The sequence below is a fragment of the Aptenodytes patagonicus genome, chromosome 1 (assembly GCF_965638725.1).
Source record: "Aptenodytes patagonicus chromosome 1, bAptPat1.pri.cur, whole genome shotgun sequence".
NCBI lineage: Eukaryota > Metazoa > Chordata > Aves > Sphenisciformes > Spheniscidae > Aptenodytes > Aptenodytes patagonicus.
The window spans coordinates 112,282,147-112,300,131 of NC_134949.1; the positions used below are offsets into that span (position 1 = coordinate 112,282,147).

At 41.5% G+C, this 17,985-nt stretch overlaps 1 protein-coding gene across 6 annotated transcripts in view; it reads left to right on the plus strand.

Moving 5' to 3' along the window:
• The window catches only part of ROBO1 (roundabout guidance receptor 1), a 777,783-nt gene that overhangs the window by 425,594 nt on the left and 334,204 nt on the right, over positions 1–17,985 (plus strand). The window contains exon 1 of one of the 6 annotated variants that reach the window (XM_076351873.1): positions 15,947–16,518. The exons of the other annotated variants lie outside the window; for them this stretch is intronic. Coding sequence (XP_076207988.1) covers positions 16,464–16,518 — 55 coding nt within the window. The 5' untranslated portion in view covers positions 15,947–16,463. Of the gene's footprint in view, positions 1–15,946; positions 16,519–17,985 lie in introns of those variants that run through there. 6 annotated transcript variants of the gene reach the window in all.

Below are 17,985 nucleotides of genomic sequence, written 5' to 3' on the forward strand. Positions count from 1 at the left end.
AGGTGTTTGAAAAGTCGTTAGGCCAAGTCTAAGCCAATCATGCATGCCTCTCTGCAGTAAGAGGGCAGAAACAGGCGCTTCCAGAAGATGATTCATCAGTTCTAAGACAGGTGTTAAGATCCATCCATTAAAAAGCCTCTGGAGTTGCCCATTTCTCTGTGTTGGCTGTAGATGAAATAGAGACAGAACTAGCTTTTAGACAGCTGACCTTCTGTGAAACACTATTCCAAATCAGGTACACAGAAGTCATTAGTGCAGAAAAGAAAACGCTCTACAAACTTCCACTTTGGCTTTAAGAAAAACTTTTGAAAACCTTATGAGTAAAACAAATTATCTTGGAATTTTCTGATGGAGGTAATGACTGATATTTATGTTCAAGGAAAGTAAATCGGGGTTCAACAGAACAGGCTCTCTTTTAAACCCTGGGCTCCACAGAGCTGTACCATATGTGATGTTGCAAATATATCAATAAACCCTGGTTGGGACCCAGTGCTGTACTTTTCACCACCAGATAAGGCTGTGACTTGGAAGAGTATACACAATACTCTTTGTGTATACTCAATACAGTTTTTTTGCTTAAGTCTGTTTCCTCCACTAGACTCTGTAGTATCCGCAGAGTCATTAGTACAGTATTTCCACCTGCCTGTTTCCAATGTGTGGAATAGGAAAAAAAAAAAAAGTGGGGGGAATCACCTCACTGAGAACAGCTCTTATCCTCTGTATATTCTCCTAATTCTTGGGAACAGTGGTGGCATTTGAAGAATCATGGAAACTTCTCTATTATTTTTCTATTTTAGGAAACAAAAATAGATTTTAATTTTGAGAATATAATCCATTTAAAGGGAGTTTTCCCTTGATTTTAGTAGAAGCTGTATTGTAAACCTAACACCACTGAAATTTTTGGTAATGTTAAATTTAGGTGATATGGTATAGTTTCATTTCAGACAAACATTTTCCTGCTCAAGATGCTGATTCCACAAGAACATATTCTATCCTGGTTTTACTCTTTTCCCCCTACCACCAAGTCCCACATCAAAGCATTCCAACTTTACTGCAAATTAGCGATTTGAAATAAACAGAATCTCTCATTCTAAAATGGGAGATGTGAAAAATTCTCTGGCATATGCCTATTGCCTTGATTTAACTTACGGATTCATAGCCTGCTGACAAATGCTTCATCTGATGGTGTGGCTGTAAGTTGTTTAGTAAGTTGCAAAGTATATGCATTTTTACATATAAGGTTTGTTATCAACACAGCATAAAACTAGGATAACGACATAGTAATATAAACCTTTGTTAATGTTATACCTTCCAAGAAAACGATTCTTTGTATCCCAGTCTTAAAAATGCTGCAGCAGAAAGATCATACAATCTGACCATCATCAAACATTATCTGGTGTCACTTTATACTTCAAATAGTTCAACTTGACACCCTGTTTGGTTTACCCTTTGCTAAGATGGAGGTTTTACCCTGAAATGACCTCTTTGGCTTTGCAGTGAATTGTTTTAGTAAACAGATGGATCATTTGACTCAAAGAAAAAAACCTAAAATATTCATTTAGGTCTGCAAATCATTTCTCTGAATGAGAACAGTAAATTCTAAGTGCCTGAGGCTTCAAACCTTTCAGGAGTTGGAATTCTGCATGAAATTGGGTTGTTAGTGTCTTGCCTTTATTTTATGTGATTTATTCTTTGTACTCCATGAAGCTACATACTAGAAAACCTTTAATTACTTATTTCACGGAAACATTTGAGGAGTTGTATTTGTTTCACTTTATTGGCAGCTTTGCTGAGCAATGTGTGATTGTATTTACTACAACTGTGTCACATATTTCATTAAAGGATTTGTTTTCCAATCTTACTTGTAATCAACTGAAGACATTACTTCATTGAAAGAGATGAAAATTCTCTTAACTTCTATAATTAGGAACATGAGTGTAATCAACTTGTGTTGTAGTCTATAAGCCACAAACTGAAGAGGTGTGAAAGCAGTAACTCATTCCCATTTTGTGGGTATAGACTATCATGTTTTGGATCTATGTTCATTTTTGTCAATAGAATAGAAAAGAATCTTTTGCAAGCTGTGGCATGGTTGTAGTTGCAGACACAAATAAAACCTTTTAAATTAGTTGCAGTATATAAAACAATAAAAATACTGGTGTTCATCTCCTAGATAATATATTGTTTAGTATCAGTTGAATGATTTCTAGCATTTAAGATAGAAAAGGCCACTTGATTGACAAGTATAATCTTATAAAAGCCATTTAAATTTCACCCATTTAACCCCTGTACTGGGCTCCATAAGAGACGCTTGTATTTGCTTAAGGCTTCCAGAAAAGCACCTTATCTTAATTTGCAGGGATCAAGAAATGAAGATTCCACTTCTTCCCTTGACTCTTCAGTACCATGTTATTATAGGGTGTTTGTAATAATAATAATAAATTTGTTTGTAAATATCTGTTCCAGAAGCTGGTATGTGATTTCAAAAAGAGATCTATTTCATATGTCTTACTAAACAAGTTAACAGTTTGGCATAAATGCACCCAAAAAGCTATTTATCTGTTGTTACTTTTTTTCTGTGGCTACAAAAACAATGTTCCTGTTTTTTCCAGGATATGACAGAAATAAGACTTTCACATTACTCCAGATGTCATGACCTCAAGCCTCATGAGGTAGAATTGTTGTGCTCTTATTTGGACATGGCAGTGTTTCAGACAGCAAATGTTTGAAGAATGAGTGGACAGAACATAAGTATTTTGTTGTTATTTTGTATATGGACCTGGATCCAATCTTATGGTTATGGAATCTCGGTCAGACTTAAGGGATTGTCACCTGCGCAGCAATAGAGCATCGAAGAGACAAGGCCTTTCAGTTTTCCTTTCTGCCTACTGCTGATAGTGTGTGCTTGATTGTGAGACGCAGGGAAGATTGCTATGTGATGGAAATGGCTGCCATCCCTGGAACGGCTTAAGTTTACTCTCTACCAAGACAGCTTTTTTTTTCCAGAACTGAGACCTATGCTCTATGTAAAGTGTCATGGCAAGCATGGGAGCATTTGGGCGAGGGTATTAAATGATTGCTATACTTTAATTACATCATTACAGTGCAGCAACAATCTATGTGTCCCAAGATTCTAGAAATAAGTCCTCTCCTCTCTGTAAGATGAATTTTTCACTGTGTGCTTACTTCAGTCTCTCCGCTATTCAAGTGAGAAATCAGTGTCAAATCAATAGGTTACCCTGAATCCAATGGGTAATAAAAGAATATGCTATTTCTTCAAGATGTCTTGTTTTAGCCACTGGACACAATACTAGCCTCTTTAGTAAGAAGTGGTTACTAACGTTACCTGTAATACATTGTTTAATAGAGAAGAGCAGAGATAAGAGGCAATTAAAGAATGTTACTTTGGTAGACTACATTGGGCAATGTCTTCCAGAAAAGCAATAAAGCAAATTTCACAAAGGCTAGGCATCACATTATTTCACTGACAGGAACTCTGCTCACTGATCAAACAGTTTCCTGTTGTTAATACGTTAAGTTTAAAACCTAAACCCAAACAAACAAAACAAAACAAAACCAACGACAATCATCAGAGCAAAGCAGATTTCAGAGAGAACTATATTATGCTATTTAAAATTTGTCTCCACTGTTGTCTTCACTGTGACTTAAATGACATGGATAATGAGAGATACAGCAAATCATTAAAATGTTGGGGAAGAAAACAGATGGACTCCAGCTTTTCATACACATCTGAAAAGTGGCAGGCATGCCTCCCACACCTGCTCTCAGGCAGTGGGTTGTCACCTCAAGCTACTGCCAGCTTAGGACGCGGCAGATCCAAGAACCTAAAATCCTCTAAGGATTAGCCTAAATCTACACAATAGTCTTGAGTGCTAATGTTTGCCTTTAACGTGTTTATTACCACATCTACATGTATTCATCATTTGGATCCAATGCCATTGTGTCACACAGAAGCAGAATGTTTTTGCCATCTGAAATGATGTTCTGTCAAAACAATAAAATGTCACCTATTGTATAACAATTTGTCTCATGAAAACATTTTAGACTATTCAAACCCGTATTTCTGTTGCACTAACATTGTCTGGTTTTTGATTGTGAAACATACTGTGTGCTCAAACATGGAGGAGGCAGACTAGTTTTGAACAAAAGCAGCTCTCCAGAGAAATGCATGTCCGAACTGTAATCAAGAAAATCCTTCATGTCTCCTGTTAATTGGTGATTTGCCCTGCATATCTGATAGGAAGATTTATGGCTTCAAGCAAAAATCTCTTTCAAGGGATTCTTAATAAAGGTTTAAGGGTGGGATTTTCAAGAATACCGAGGGGAGTTCTTTCAATGGCAGTTGAACATCCCCCTCTGCAAAGCACTTTTGAAACTCTCACTCCTGTTTCCAAGATGCCAAATTTGGGCCAGGTTGATAATTTTTGCTCTGTGCTCAGAGAGAACTGAAAGACAAACAAGAACATCCTAGAACTTATTTTTATCGGTATCCTATCTAATTAAGGCAATTTTAACCAAGCCACTATGAAATACATACTCCAAATGATATGGCACTTTAAAAACCATTACTTGATTAATCTTGCTGCACAGAAGATGTTTATGTGTTTGATATTTATTCACGGAAAGAATTAACTCCTTGGGAATGGGTAGCATCTCACTAAGCTTTCTGTAAGACAGGAGCAAGTTGGGAAGGAAAAAACTTAAGTTTATTTTCAATATTTCCTTTTTTCCGTGTATTCATGCCATAAACTTATTGAAGCAGGATTCTTCAGTACATGTATATTTAACTGTCTAAATTGTCATTCCCATTTTCTTGAAAAGCTATTCAAAATATTGACCAAGAGTATCATGTAAGTCCTAGTGCATATAATCAGCTCCTTCCTTGATCAGTGGCTTCAGTCTACGGTTATTGTCATGTGTTGGCTGGGTAAAATGTAAGCCAGGAGCTTTGAAATTCCATTTGAAATACTGAAATCTAACATGACCGTTCTGATAAGATTTTCACAGTCTTGATTTGCTAATGTAGAATTAACTTCTTGAAGTTAAATGGACATCAGTTGATGCTCTTAATAGTTTCTTCCTTTAGCCCTGGAATTCTTCATAGAATTTTGAGAAATTAGCAAATATTCTTTCTTGAGAAACCTTGAAAGGTCTTGACAACTTTGTAAAAAGTTTATATCAAGTTTGGTATTGTTTAAGATCAATTTGGCTGGTTCTACTTAAAAGCCTCTTACAGAGTCTCACCAACCTAGGGTACTGGTAGAAGTTCATAGTGGTTTGAGCCCTCAGTCTTTAAACAATTTTTATACCTCTTTAAATCACCTAAAAAGGAACTCTAAAGTGCTTTGACCAGCTTAATACCAGCAGAGGGCATTACAGCATAGTTCACTAAAACCTAAAAACTTACTTTTTGGAAACAATCCAGATAAGAACAGACAAAGTACATTGGAGGTTTGATAAGTACTTTGCTGAAAGACATGTAGACTCTTTAATGATCACATTGAACTGACTGAGAGGATTTCCCCATTATAATCATAAAAATCCGTTTTTTAAAACTTTGTTTACTTCTTCAAATCAAAATGCAAATGTTGCAACACAAGTAGTATTGCAAACCAAAATGTGTCGCAAAAAGTAAGCATGTATATTTTCTTAGAAGTTGGGAAGCAAATTTGAAATTTTACAATTAAAAATAAAGTTGTTCGTAAAGAGAACCAACTTAATATGTTTGAACGAAATCTCTCCGACTTCTACTCAGGTGAATAGTTTCCCCTACCAGTTAAAAAGAGGTCCCTTGGTAGTGCCACATTTTCATGGCAATATGCAAGGTTTCAATATTGCAAACCCTCTCAATGCCAAGGCAATCTCCCCTGGCCGGAGGCTATTATCTCTAGGTGAGACTATCAATTTTGAATACACAAAAGCGAAGGTTTCCCAGCTCCATCATTAGGAAGCAACATTTAAAAATGTCAGATAAAGCTAAAACCAAAAATAACTTATTAAATAAATAATGCAAAACGATTGGGAATACTTTTCTCTGTGTGTGTGTGTAGGTGTAGGTTTAGAATTAGGTTTTTGGCACATAATGTTTGTGTCTTGCTGTTACTCTTCTACTTAACCACCTAAGAATTACAACTACAGGGATCATATGTGGAAGGGGAGATACCAGGTAATATCCTCCCCTGTTGTGGTCTATAAGACCTTCGCCTGAGACTTTCTTTGGCCTGAGTATTTATTTAGTCTGATATTACTATCTGAACTACTATACTGGTGCTGTCTCCTTCCATCATTAAGATTTAAAGAGCAATTTTTCTGTTCTTGTTGCATTCTTTGAGGTTGGCTATGAGTCCACGCAGCTCTGACTGTGCCCTCCAGCTAAAAGCAGGATGTTTGTCCAGCAGTATAGTTGAGGGTAAATGCAGATAAATTGTGTCTACTCAGTAACAACTGGGGAAATACAAAACTTGTCCATTTATATAAAAGAGAAGGGTGAGTTTTTCACTTTTTATTTGAAAGCAGATTGCTGCATTTTTTAGGCCTCCTGCAGTGCTCAGTGTGTAATTTACTCTTGTATCTTCTCTGTTAAGAGGTGATAGGAGAGGAAACTGGAAGTTGTATACCTATGTGATCCTTGCTTAAGGTCGTGCTTTCTACTTGGGAAAATGCCATTACGGTGTAACAGAAGTGATCCTCTGACCTGCTAGAGGCAGTCAGCACTCCACAAACGTTCACAAACATACTATTTTTAAATGTTCTTCTTTTATGCCAGTCCAGTTTTTTTAGAAGAGCAGCTGCTGGCTTTAAATTAAATGACAAAATCTCCGGGAAGAAGAGGAGGAACACGCTGACGGCATGTCTACACAGTCAGGAGCAGATACTTAAGTGCCTGCTCCTCACACACGGCAAGCCAGGCACACAGAGCCAGCTGCAGTGCAGCAGCCATATAGCCATGTTATTATAGTAATGAGCCTGAGCTAATAAGGCCTGTTGAGACACAACCTGTGTTAGCTCAGGCTTGGCACTATGATAGCATATTTACTCAGCTTCTGGATTGGAGCTGGCTCGTGTCAGGCCGTCTCAGAGAGTGGGAGGAATAGTTGTGTTACTGGATGCTCCTAACTATGTAGACATACCCTGACAGATTTGTCCTTTGGGAGGTTTTAAGGAGAACACATGCAAGACCAGTTTTCTTTTTAATGAAATATTTAGCTGGGGCCCAAGGCCTTCCCTCTAGTTTGTTTTTTGGTTTTTTTTTTTTTTTTTTTTTTTTATTCTGAAGGCAGCCTGACCTTCTGTGAGAAAAGAGATGTATGCAGTACGGGAGGCTGGTACTGCTGTTTCCTGCACAGAGCTGGAAGGAACTATTTTAAAATAAAATAGCCTGCTGTACAAATGGGTATACAAAACTCATCGACAGCATCCTCTCCCTCAGCAGCAATCCTTACTTGCCCTGCAGATTTTATACTTTATCAGTGTCTACTACCGAACTTCACAATATATATCACCTGGGAACTTCTCACCAGAATCCATTAGGACCTAGACCAACAGTTTTGAGGAAAAAAAAAAGTAAAAAGAAAAGCCCAAAATAACTCCATGTCCCAAAGAGGAGAGAAATGTTTCTAAGGGACAGAAAACATTTAATATCTAGCAGAATAAGATGCTTCCGATCAACAGAACTCTGTTCTCTGTTTTGAGGGTGAGGGATTTAACCAGTATTTTTCTCCTTTTTTTACTTTATTTCCTACATCAAAAAGTAGGGGTAGTTTGGTTTTACTCAAACACTTGATACACATTTTTACAAATGTTTGGTTTGGTAATTAAACTAAGTAATACACATTTTCACCGTTCTCTTGAAGTGTGGTTTTGAGAGCTTCTAATATGGATAAAGATTGCTGGGGTCTTTATACCTTTTCACTTAGGGTATTTTGCAAGGAATTTGAGATTGTCTGGATGTATTCTGTATATGCAGAAAAGGCTAAGGCTGGGCTAGCCCTTTTACACAGAAGAAGGCAGTTCCACTTGTTCATTAAAACAGACATATTACCACTTCAAGCAGGGTACCAACAGCAAGGCCAGCAAAGCGTACTGCTAGCGTAAGATTTTTGCTGCTGCTTCCAGTAGCATACTGTGTCTGCTGACAGGTAGTACGTACTTCTGACACCAGGAAATAAGCACACCATCATGGGGCAGAGACTTTCTCTTCCTCCCATGCTGGTCACGCAGCACACACTGAAAAATTTCAGAGGGTGTAATAAAATGTATGCTCTAGGCACTAAAACAGGATGTCTCTATCACTTGTAGTTCCATCCTTACTTTTTTCCCTTCCTCCACTCAAGGGCAGAATGTAATATTAAAACTATAGTAAGCATTTTTTTAATTAAAAGAGGTTAAATATATGGGATCAGATAGGCTTTCATCATGCAATTATAAATTGTATGCTGGTTATTTTAAATTTCAACATGCAATTGAAATTGTACTGGGTGAGCTGGCTTGGGTATCTGTCTGCTTTGCATTTGACTGAGTTAATTCACTGCAGGTATTCAGTTCTTAAGTGGCGTCTGCTTTAAATATGTGCAGTAATTCAATCAAAGAAATAAGATGGATAATTTATGTAATCCTTTTCATCTCCAGATTGCTAAGGTTAACCTTAACTATTCATGAATTATAAATGCATACAGCAATCTCAAACTAATACATGTAAAAAACCTTTTTTTGATGGCCTGTTGAAAACCATCGAATAGTTCCTTCTTTTAAAATATAATTGATGGAACCTACAGGCACTGTATATCATTTCTTCCACTTATTTGTAATCTTAAACAAAAGTTTCGTGCAACTCATTTAAAATGGTCATCCGTGGTAATATTAAACCTTTTCTCTGAGCCAGGAACATAGGCAATTTTCCCTTCAAAATTTTGGATGCATCGTTCTCACAGCCCTTTTCAGTGCCAATAGGTTCTGTGACATGAATGGGAACCCAAAGGCAGATATTACAGAACAATAATGCTCTGTTGAAGCCTTCACAATTCCTGGAGTAATTAAATAAAGAAAAAAGAATCCTTTCTCTTTCATTTTGTTAGTTCATTCAATGCTATTTGGATGTTTTTGCTTGTTAGCTCTCTTATAGGCAGCCCGAACAATCCACTAGGTGACACCCTCATACTCTTCCTATACTCTGTATAGAAACAAGGAGATAGTGAGTACTGAATGGCTCATTTGTTAAACATTTAAAGCAAATACTGAGATTTCAGGGACAGGTCTCTCTTTGTTTAGTAATATCAGAGATAACACTGGTTTTGTAATAAATACTGTGGTGTTTGTATATAAATTACATATTAAGCAGATTAGCATTTTGTCATTAACAAGAACAAAACCACAAAGCAGAAGTTGTATGCCATATTTCCTATAATTATAATAATTTTTAAAAAGTATTTGAGCTAGTCTGCTGAGTAGACTGAATAGAAAATATGCCCTTAGCATTTTTTACTGGGGGAAGAGAAGGAATACAGCTTCCGTGACTTTTTTTTTTTTCCAGTGGGGATGTGCTATAGCATCTTTGAAACAGAAATGAAAAGCCGCATTCACCCCTAATATAAAGGGGTATTAAAGGATAAACTTCAATGGCATTTTGCATGTTTATGCCAGTGGTGAATTTTTCTTGTCGTTCTTTATATTGATAACGATGCTTTATAAATCCTTTGAAGAAGGGATCTTTTGTCATGTTGTTTTTATACACCTAGCATAATGAGGCTTGAGCTTGTTTAGGGTCTCTCTCTACTAATTCAACATAGCAAATAAAATCGTGTATTTTATTGCTAGTATTCCTTACTCTGCAATGACTATGAGTACTGTTCTAAATGTTGTACGTAGTGAAAGACACTGGAAGTCTGAATTCACTAGTGGTGTAATTAAGAGTAACATCAAAGAAATAAGAGTTACATCCCAAGATTAATGTAAATAAAAGCAAAATCATGTTAAGGCCCTAACAATCAAACACAAGAGAATAATTTCTTTGAATAGCATGTTTAAACAGTAACCAGCCAGGTCAAGAAAGAGACAGAAATTGACTTATATGGGCATGGAAATCATAACACTTTTTGTTTACTCATAATAATTATCCCAATTAATTATATGGCAACGGTAGGTTTTCAAGCTTTTGCTACCCATGCACTTTTTATATTCAGCTACACTTTACAGTGCTCCTTCTTCTAACAACTGCACTGTCTGTTTAGCTCTAATGTAGAAAAACCCTTTTTTTACTACTGAAACCTGCAAAAAACTACTGAAATTATACACTGTTCTGCTGTCATGTATGTTTATTGGCTTCAGTTAGGATTCCTACCATGGGTTAGGCCCATAATACACTTAGAGACAAATATACAGAGAAGCATGTATAACTCCTTGTATTTTTCCATTTCATTTCAGCTTATTAATGCTTACACTTAGAAAAAAAAGATTTTTAATAGTTTTTTAAGACAGTTTACTAAATAATCCAACAGATCACTTCTCTGATGTTCTAAACAGTCTGGGAAGAAACAGGTTTTGAAACTTAGTTGTATCTGATAGAACAAGGGCAGGAATATGGTGGGCTATTGAAGTGGATGCCTTTTTTTAAATGAGTATTACATTCTGAGGGTAACATAATGTGATACAGTAATTTAAGCATATTTTAGACTATAGTAGGTAAATAACTAACACTAAAGTGATTAAGAGATTAACGAGGGAAAAAAACCAAAACAAAACACAAAGAACAGGATACATGGAATCGCGTGAGTTACTATGGGTGAACGTGCAAGTGCATTGGCGGTTTTTGTGGGATTCTTGAATCTATATGGTTGATCATATGAAAGCAGACCCAAGCCTGGGAGGGGTGTCATGCACACCTTGACAAAAATCCGTGAAAATAGTTCTAGTTTGAATAAATTGTACAGACATCTTCATAATAGTCTAATTGGTAACACTAACAGTGCACTCTTACCTGAACTAGTTCTCTGTGACGTCAATGGAAGCTTAATTGTAGCGTATAGAATAAAAATGTTGCTGATTTAGTCATCCTCGCTGCCAGCCTCAGAATGCTCAGAATGATAAACTCTGTGCGCATATGCAGACACGTGCACGTGTGATCATATAATATACACACGCACACAGATAGGTATTTCTGGCAGCCAGCTCCTGGAGATAACCGGAAGGCTACACAGTAGTTTTAAGATCAGGAAGGTAAGAGTCATTTGAAGTTCAAAAACGTTTGTGGAGAGAGAGTGCAGTTGCCCCGTAACACATCCAAGACATCAGGTGCATATCTCTGCCTTTATAGAGAAGTACCCTGGGATCTTTAGTACTTACAGAAATTCAGGTTCTTCTGGGTAATGTGAAATAAATAGTCTCTAAAAGCACATTGTCCTTTGTATCAGAGGCAGCACTGATTTCAGTCACTTCGAGGGAAGAGTGCCATCTGCTGAATCACAACTATCAGTTCTGTAGAACCTTTTCTTTTTCTTGGAGGTTTCCCAACCAGAGTCCTGTGCCTCAAACACAGGCAGCATGTGTAATTTTGTGCATAGGAGTAGTCCTAGTCTCTCAGAAATTACATGTTTGTGTAAGTCTTAAAAATTGCGGGGGGCGGGGAGGTGAGATTTAGAAGATAAATACCGGATTAAAAATTCAGTCCTTCAACTGTTGTGCATTCAGTACTGTATGAAATTTAAATAAAAAGATAAATGCTGGGAATTAGAGCTGTTATTTCACTTGGATGAATGCAGTAGATGTATGTTATTGTATAATCAAATGCATACATTGCTGTATTTTTGGTAGTTTTAAACTTCACTTAAAAACATGACTATGTCACTGGAAGTGGGCTATTTTTTTCTGTGCTTTTTGGAGTCAAAATTATCCATTGAGATAATTTGGAGTGGAATATAATTTTATGACATTTTTGCCTTCTCCTTTTCAGATGCCACCAAATTTACCTTATCTTATCTGATTATTTTTCAGGCATTCACATTTCACACATCACAGAATTAACACAGCAAGTACATCTGCATTTTAATACACACAGAAGAAGTGTTCCCCAGATCTGAAGAGGTTAAAGCCGTATTTCTTTTCCTAGAAACATTTTCTGACAGATATAGATATATGTGTGTGTGTCTCATATATATGTATATATGTCTCAGCATCAAGGACAATAAGGATGCTTGAATAGCACACATTTTGTAAGAACATCTGCAGAATTAAAGATGATGTCAATTACTTATAAGATATTCTGATGAATTTCTGTAGGCTTACAATTTGAAGAGATTCACTCAGCTGTGCAGCTGTTATATATTATTACAATCTAAATTAATTTTAAAAAAGATAATTAGAGCAGTATATATCCACTTCTAGTAATTTTTCTGAAGTAAGAAAACACAGACAGCTAAACATTATGTTATGAAGTATCCGAGACTGTACAAATTGAACAAGTCTTTGAAGCTCTAGTGTACTTTCAATATAGGTACCTAAAGTAGAATGAATCTGTACTTCTCAAAGGATAAAGATTTCTTTATAGTCATAGTCTTAGATGCCTGTTAAAGATGGGGTAACTGTGGCACAAAAGCTTTAAACTGTTTGACTTACGCTCACCTCATGATCATACGGTAAGGTCATTCAAGCTTCAGACCTTTAATCCACTGCTGTATTTAGAATATCTCTGTATCTGAAATGTGAAATTAGAAAATTAACATCTGGCATACATAAGACTTCAACACAGCATAAAATTTTACTGGCCCTTTTTTTGAGTGACCTAAGCAAAAGAATGTGTGAATCTAGAAACCTACTATTTCACTAATGTACAGGAAGCAGATTTATCTTGAGTAGAGAAAACACTCTGGGAATTAGCTAAATGCTTTATTTACCTTCTCTCCACATTGTATATACTTGTTGCCAGTTACAAAGTAAATGGATTAATTTATGTTGCTAGATAATACATAAGTCATAGAAATGCATTAAAAATGATGTTTTTACAGTTAAAGATTACAGGGAATATTGGCAGCTTCATATAAAAACAGGGATACATAAAAATGACACTTTACAAGTAAATAAATACATGTATATATAAAATATGTATGTACATTCACAGAATATGTAAACCCATTTATTCCCTATAGAGTGACCTACTTGTAGATTTGTGGTTTTGCTTTTTTAACAGAAGCAATCAATTAAAATACGTAATTCGGTACAACGTGAGTCTGTCAAGTATCAATACTACAGAAGGAATAAAAAACGCCTTCAAAATGTTGTCGGTGGTGGTGGTGTGTTTTCTTCCTGGAGACTATTTAGTCTAGGCTTAAAAAAAAAAAAAATCTGACTATATAGTAACTAGAACAGGTTACCTAAAGAGAATATGAAATTCCAGTCATTAGAAATGTATAGTAATGGGATTAAAAAATACTTGCTGGTGGGATTCTACTTACATTTGACCCTATCTCAGTACAGACAGGTGAAATAAATGAACTCTTGAGGCTCATTTTCAGCCCTGCACGTGACTCCCGTTTATTTAATTAAAAAAGAACAACCCCAAACCTAATTTATTGACATCTCAAACTTCTCACTAGGGTTCAAGGATTATCTAGGTCCTCTTCACTGTTTTTGTGGTGTGTTTTAGTTCTGGAGGTGCTAATACATTTTTCTTTCATGAAGTGCAGAACGATGGCATGAGGTCACTGAACAGAAAGAGAAATTGTTGGCTAGGTACAACCTGAAGAAATCTGGTCATATCCAAAAGTATTCATTGTTACTGATTCCACCGTTATGATTGTTTTCTAAATGTGTTTGAAGCAGGACACTAATCCCTTTTGCTCTCTGAAAATTAATGTCCGATTGGTGTTAAAACACTAGATTATTTTTCTAACTTTTGAGTGTTCTAATGTTTGGTCTATTCTCAGCAGTTTTAGTGGAAAATCTTGCCAGTTTGGTTGCTGCTGATATATATACACTGGATATATATAACCAGGAACTTCCTTTTCCAATGTAAAGCAGTTTTGCTTTACATTATTGAAAATTTGTCTTTACAGATCTTGCATAAAAGTGGACTAAAACAGATTCAGTGCAACCCACAGGACCTTTCTGTTGTTGAACTTTTAGTCAGAGTTTGCCCTACGCCACCCTGAGGGAAGCAAAATGGGACAAACCTAGTGGCATGCCAGCATGAGTGCGGTTGGATTGATGGTGGCTGAGAGCATCCAAACCTGTTTGGCTGATAACAATGTGGGGCGCGTATAAATCCTGCGACAGGAAGTAAAGGAAGGTTCTTTCTCTGGTGTTTTATTATCCCACTGCAAGAAAAGGCTCGCTTGCAATGGGGTTAATATATTCAACACGCTTCTTGGAAATGAAATTTCTCTTTACATCTCATTCAATCCTCATAACCTAATGAATCAAACCTAGGAATAGCTGGAGCTTTGCAGTGAGATGGTAGTGCTGCCGTAAGTCCGACTTGTCAGGCAGTGATCTTTCTTGCAGGTACACCTACCCTTTTCACGTACGGTGTTAAGCCTTCTTGCCCTACCACTACCTCTCGTGGCATGAGATAAACCTATCACAACCACGTGGAGTTGACTGTAAGACCTGCTCGTGTACCTCTGCATAGTATTTGTCCATGTGCCCAGCTGCAGGAGCAAGGATTTGAGGATGCTTGTCCCAGAGGTTTGGTCCACGCCTGGAGCAGGCACTAGGGATCATCTGGCAAACGGCAGTCTCCTCGCTCCACTGGGAATGCCAGACAATGCTGTACGTGCCCACAATGCCACTTGCTAGTGCCATTGATCATTATAGCAGAGGAAAGGAAATGAAAATAGTCAGGTAAACTGTGAGGGGAAAGGCAGGCTGTGGCCCTACCTGCTGTGGGCCCGCGCTGGCTGCACAGTGGTAGTGAGCAGGTGCTTAACGGTGCAGAATCGCCTGGTAACAGTGAACCAAACCGTCAGTAACCTCGAGGGAGGCCTCATGCGATTTTCCATCTGGGGACTGGGGTTCCGGACACACGAGCTGGGTTTTTTTTGTTTGTTTGCTTGTTTTCAGGGGAGGAATCTGAACTTTTTCTGTGACTGACGCTACCCCCGGCTCAGACCGGGGTCTCTTCCCCCTGCCCCCGGCTCAGACCGGAGGTGGGGGAGGAGGGGTCTATGCTGGGCACCGGGGCCCGGCTGGGGGCGGCGAGAGCGGGAGCCGCCCCGCGAGTTACCTTCGGCGGCGGCCGGCGGGGGGAGGGGGCGGGAGGCGGTGCCGGCTCCGGCTCCGTGCGGGGCGGGGCGGGATCCGGCGGGGCGGGCCGGGCCGGGCCGCGCCGGGCGTGCGGGGGCCGTGTAGGTGCGGTTCCTTTAAGGTGTCCTGAGGCGGCACCAGACCTGCCGCGGCGGCAGCAGCGCGGGGAGAAGGCGAAGGCGGCCGGGAGGGGAAAGGGGAAACCCGCGGCAGCCGTGAGGGGCTCGGCGTGATACCAGAAAGTTCAGGCGCGGCAGGCTCGGCCCCGCCTGAGTCGTGCACCCCTGCCCCGGCGGCGGAGGAAGGCGAGGAGCCGCTCCTCCTCCTCCTTCTCCTCCTCCTGCCGCCGCCGCTGCTTGTGCTGCACCGAGGGCGGGTGGGGTGGGTGGCTGGGGGCGTTGGCCCGGGGAAGTTTTGCTCGCCCTCTCTCTTCTTTCTTTCTTTCTCTTTTCCTTCCTTCGCCCCTCTTGTACCCTCCTCTGGCGCAGGGGAGGGGGCGAGTGTGGGATTCCCGCGTGCAGGGGGCGGCGGCGATGCTAGGCAGGGCGAGGGGCTGCCGCCGGGGCTCCCCTGCCCGCCGCCCCGCCTGACTGCGGCCGGGCTCCATCGCGGCCCCCGACGCGCCCGCCTCCTTCCCCCGTGATGGGAGCGGGGGCTGCCGCCGCTCCGCCGCCGCGCTCTGCCCGCCGCTCTCCCCGCACCGCCGCCCGCCCTTCGCCTGCGCCGGCTGCCCAGTGACTTGGCGGGGCACTTGCGGAGAGCGTTTCCCTGCCCGCCTCTCGCCTTCGCGGAGGGCGGCGGTGGCCGGTCCGTACCCGTCCCGGCTGCGTTCCGTTACTGGCTCGTCCCGGGCACCCAAAGCAAAGTCTCGGGCCGGAGCAGCAACTTGTGATCGGGAGGCGGCGGACCTCGGCTGCGGGGACTCGAGGAGGATCTTTTGTTTTCTCCTGTCGCTTCGGATGGTCCTGGGAAGTGTCAAGGCGCCGCTTAGGAAAGCCCGGGCCAGGAGAGGGGAGGCCGGCCGCAGTTGGCGTGCTGCTGGAGCCCCGCGGATCTGACAGCGTTCTCCCCAGAGCGGGCTCGCCCTGGGAGTCCGACGGGATTAGGAAACCTCCCTTACGTTAAGCTTCTGTGGAATTACAACTGGGGGCTCTTCGTTTCTCCCCCCGCTCTTCTGGCATGAGACTGCTTGCAGGCGCCACCCGAGGACAATGATCGCGGAGTTTGCTCACTTTTACCTCTTTGGATTCATATGTCTCACCTCAGGTAACCACCATACATAGCCGAGTCAAATACGAGGCCGCGGCGGCGGCCGCGCTCCCGCCGCCCGCCCCGGCTTGGCGGGGGGGGGCGATGCGCTGGTCGGCCTCTCCGCGCCTCCCGAACCCCTTTTTTCCTCGGAAACGAAGCTTAATTCCCCCCGGCGGGCGCCCAGACCGCGTTTGCCCCAGGCGCGGTGAGGGGAGCTGCCGCCGGCCGTGGTCTCTCCGCGGGCGGGGGCTGCCCGGGGCTGGGCGCGGGGACCGGGGTGGAGGGAGGTGCGCGGCGCCGGGTGCGGCCCCAGGGCTGCGGGCGGCCGCGGCACCCCCTCCCCCCGCCGGCAGCTCCCGGGGGTCGTTTGATGTTCATCACCACGACTGGTGATGAACCCCGGCGGTGAGGGGACGGCGGGAAGTGACCCCGTCCTCCCGCGGGAGGTGGGCTGCGCCTTCAGCTCGGCTGTGGCTCCCCACGGATAACGCGCCAGGGGAGAGGCCGCAGGTACCGCGCACCCTCCCCCGGGCGGTCCGTTAACGGCCGTTCCCCCCTCCCAACCGCCGGGACTGCGGGGGGCAGCCCGGGCCGCGGGCCCACGCGTGAAGGGGTTAACCCCACGCCCCCGCCCCGGGTGGGAAGCACGGCGGTCGGGGGGGGGGGGGGGGGGCTTGGGGACAGGTTTTGCTTCACCTTGGCGGTTAAAGTTTACCCACGTGTGTGAAGTGAAGCGCCAGCGTGATAAATGGGAGCGGGAGAGATCGCTGAGGAGATAGGGGGGATTAATGGTCATTAGTCACTGTTTGCGCGGGGCTTATGCGTGTTGGGGCATCTTATCGTGCCTGTAGATTAAAGATAGGGTCGTACTAATAGGGTATTGTTGATAGATTTTGCGCTGTGTAAGCACCCTATCAAATCGTGGTGTCGAGGAATGTGATAAAGAGCTGCGTGTAATGACTTCAAAAGGAATATGCATCCCTCTGCTCCGCGGTGGCGTGCCCGTCACAGTGCTCGGCCCAGATACCCCGGGGGTGTTCATGTGGACCGGAGTAGTCGTGAAGGTGCTCGGGGTTTTGGTTTTTGTTTCTGCGTAAGCTTCCTGTTGCTCTTAGGAGGCCGGATTTGTCTGCCTGCAGTATTTCTTCCCGTTCTCAACAACGCCTGTTGTCGCGTATTAGGCTACGGGTAAATGCAGTGTTATAGCTAAGGTTAGTTTGGGCGCTAACTTTTCTACGTTAATTGATTTTTATAAGTTTGCTGAGGACCCCTTTGAGTCATTAAAGTTATGGTAGCATGAGACACCTGGTCAGTAAATGAATGAATGAAGTTTTTGAAAGACTTAAGTACACTGCCTGAAGCTTTAAGTCTTAATTATGTCACCAAATGCAATAACTTATGTCTGTTTCTAGATTATATCATAAATTTAACTATTAAATTTTTGTTCTTAGGTATTAGGTTTGCTTCTTGTGGCTTTGAATA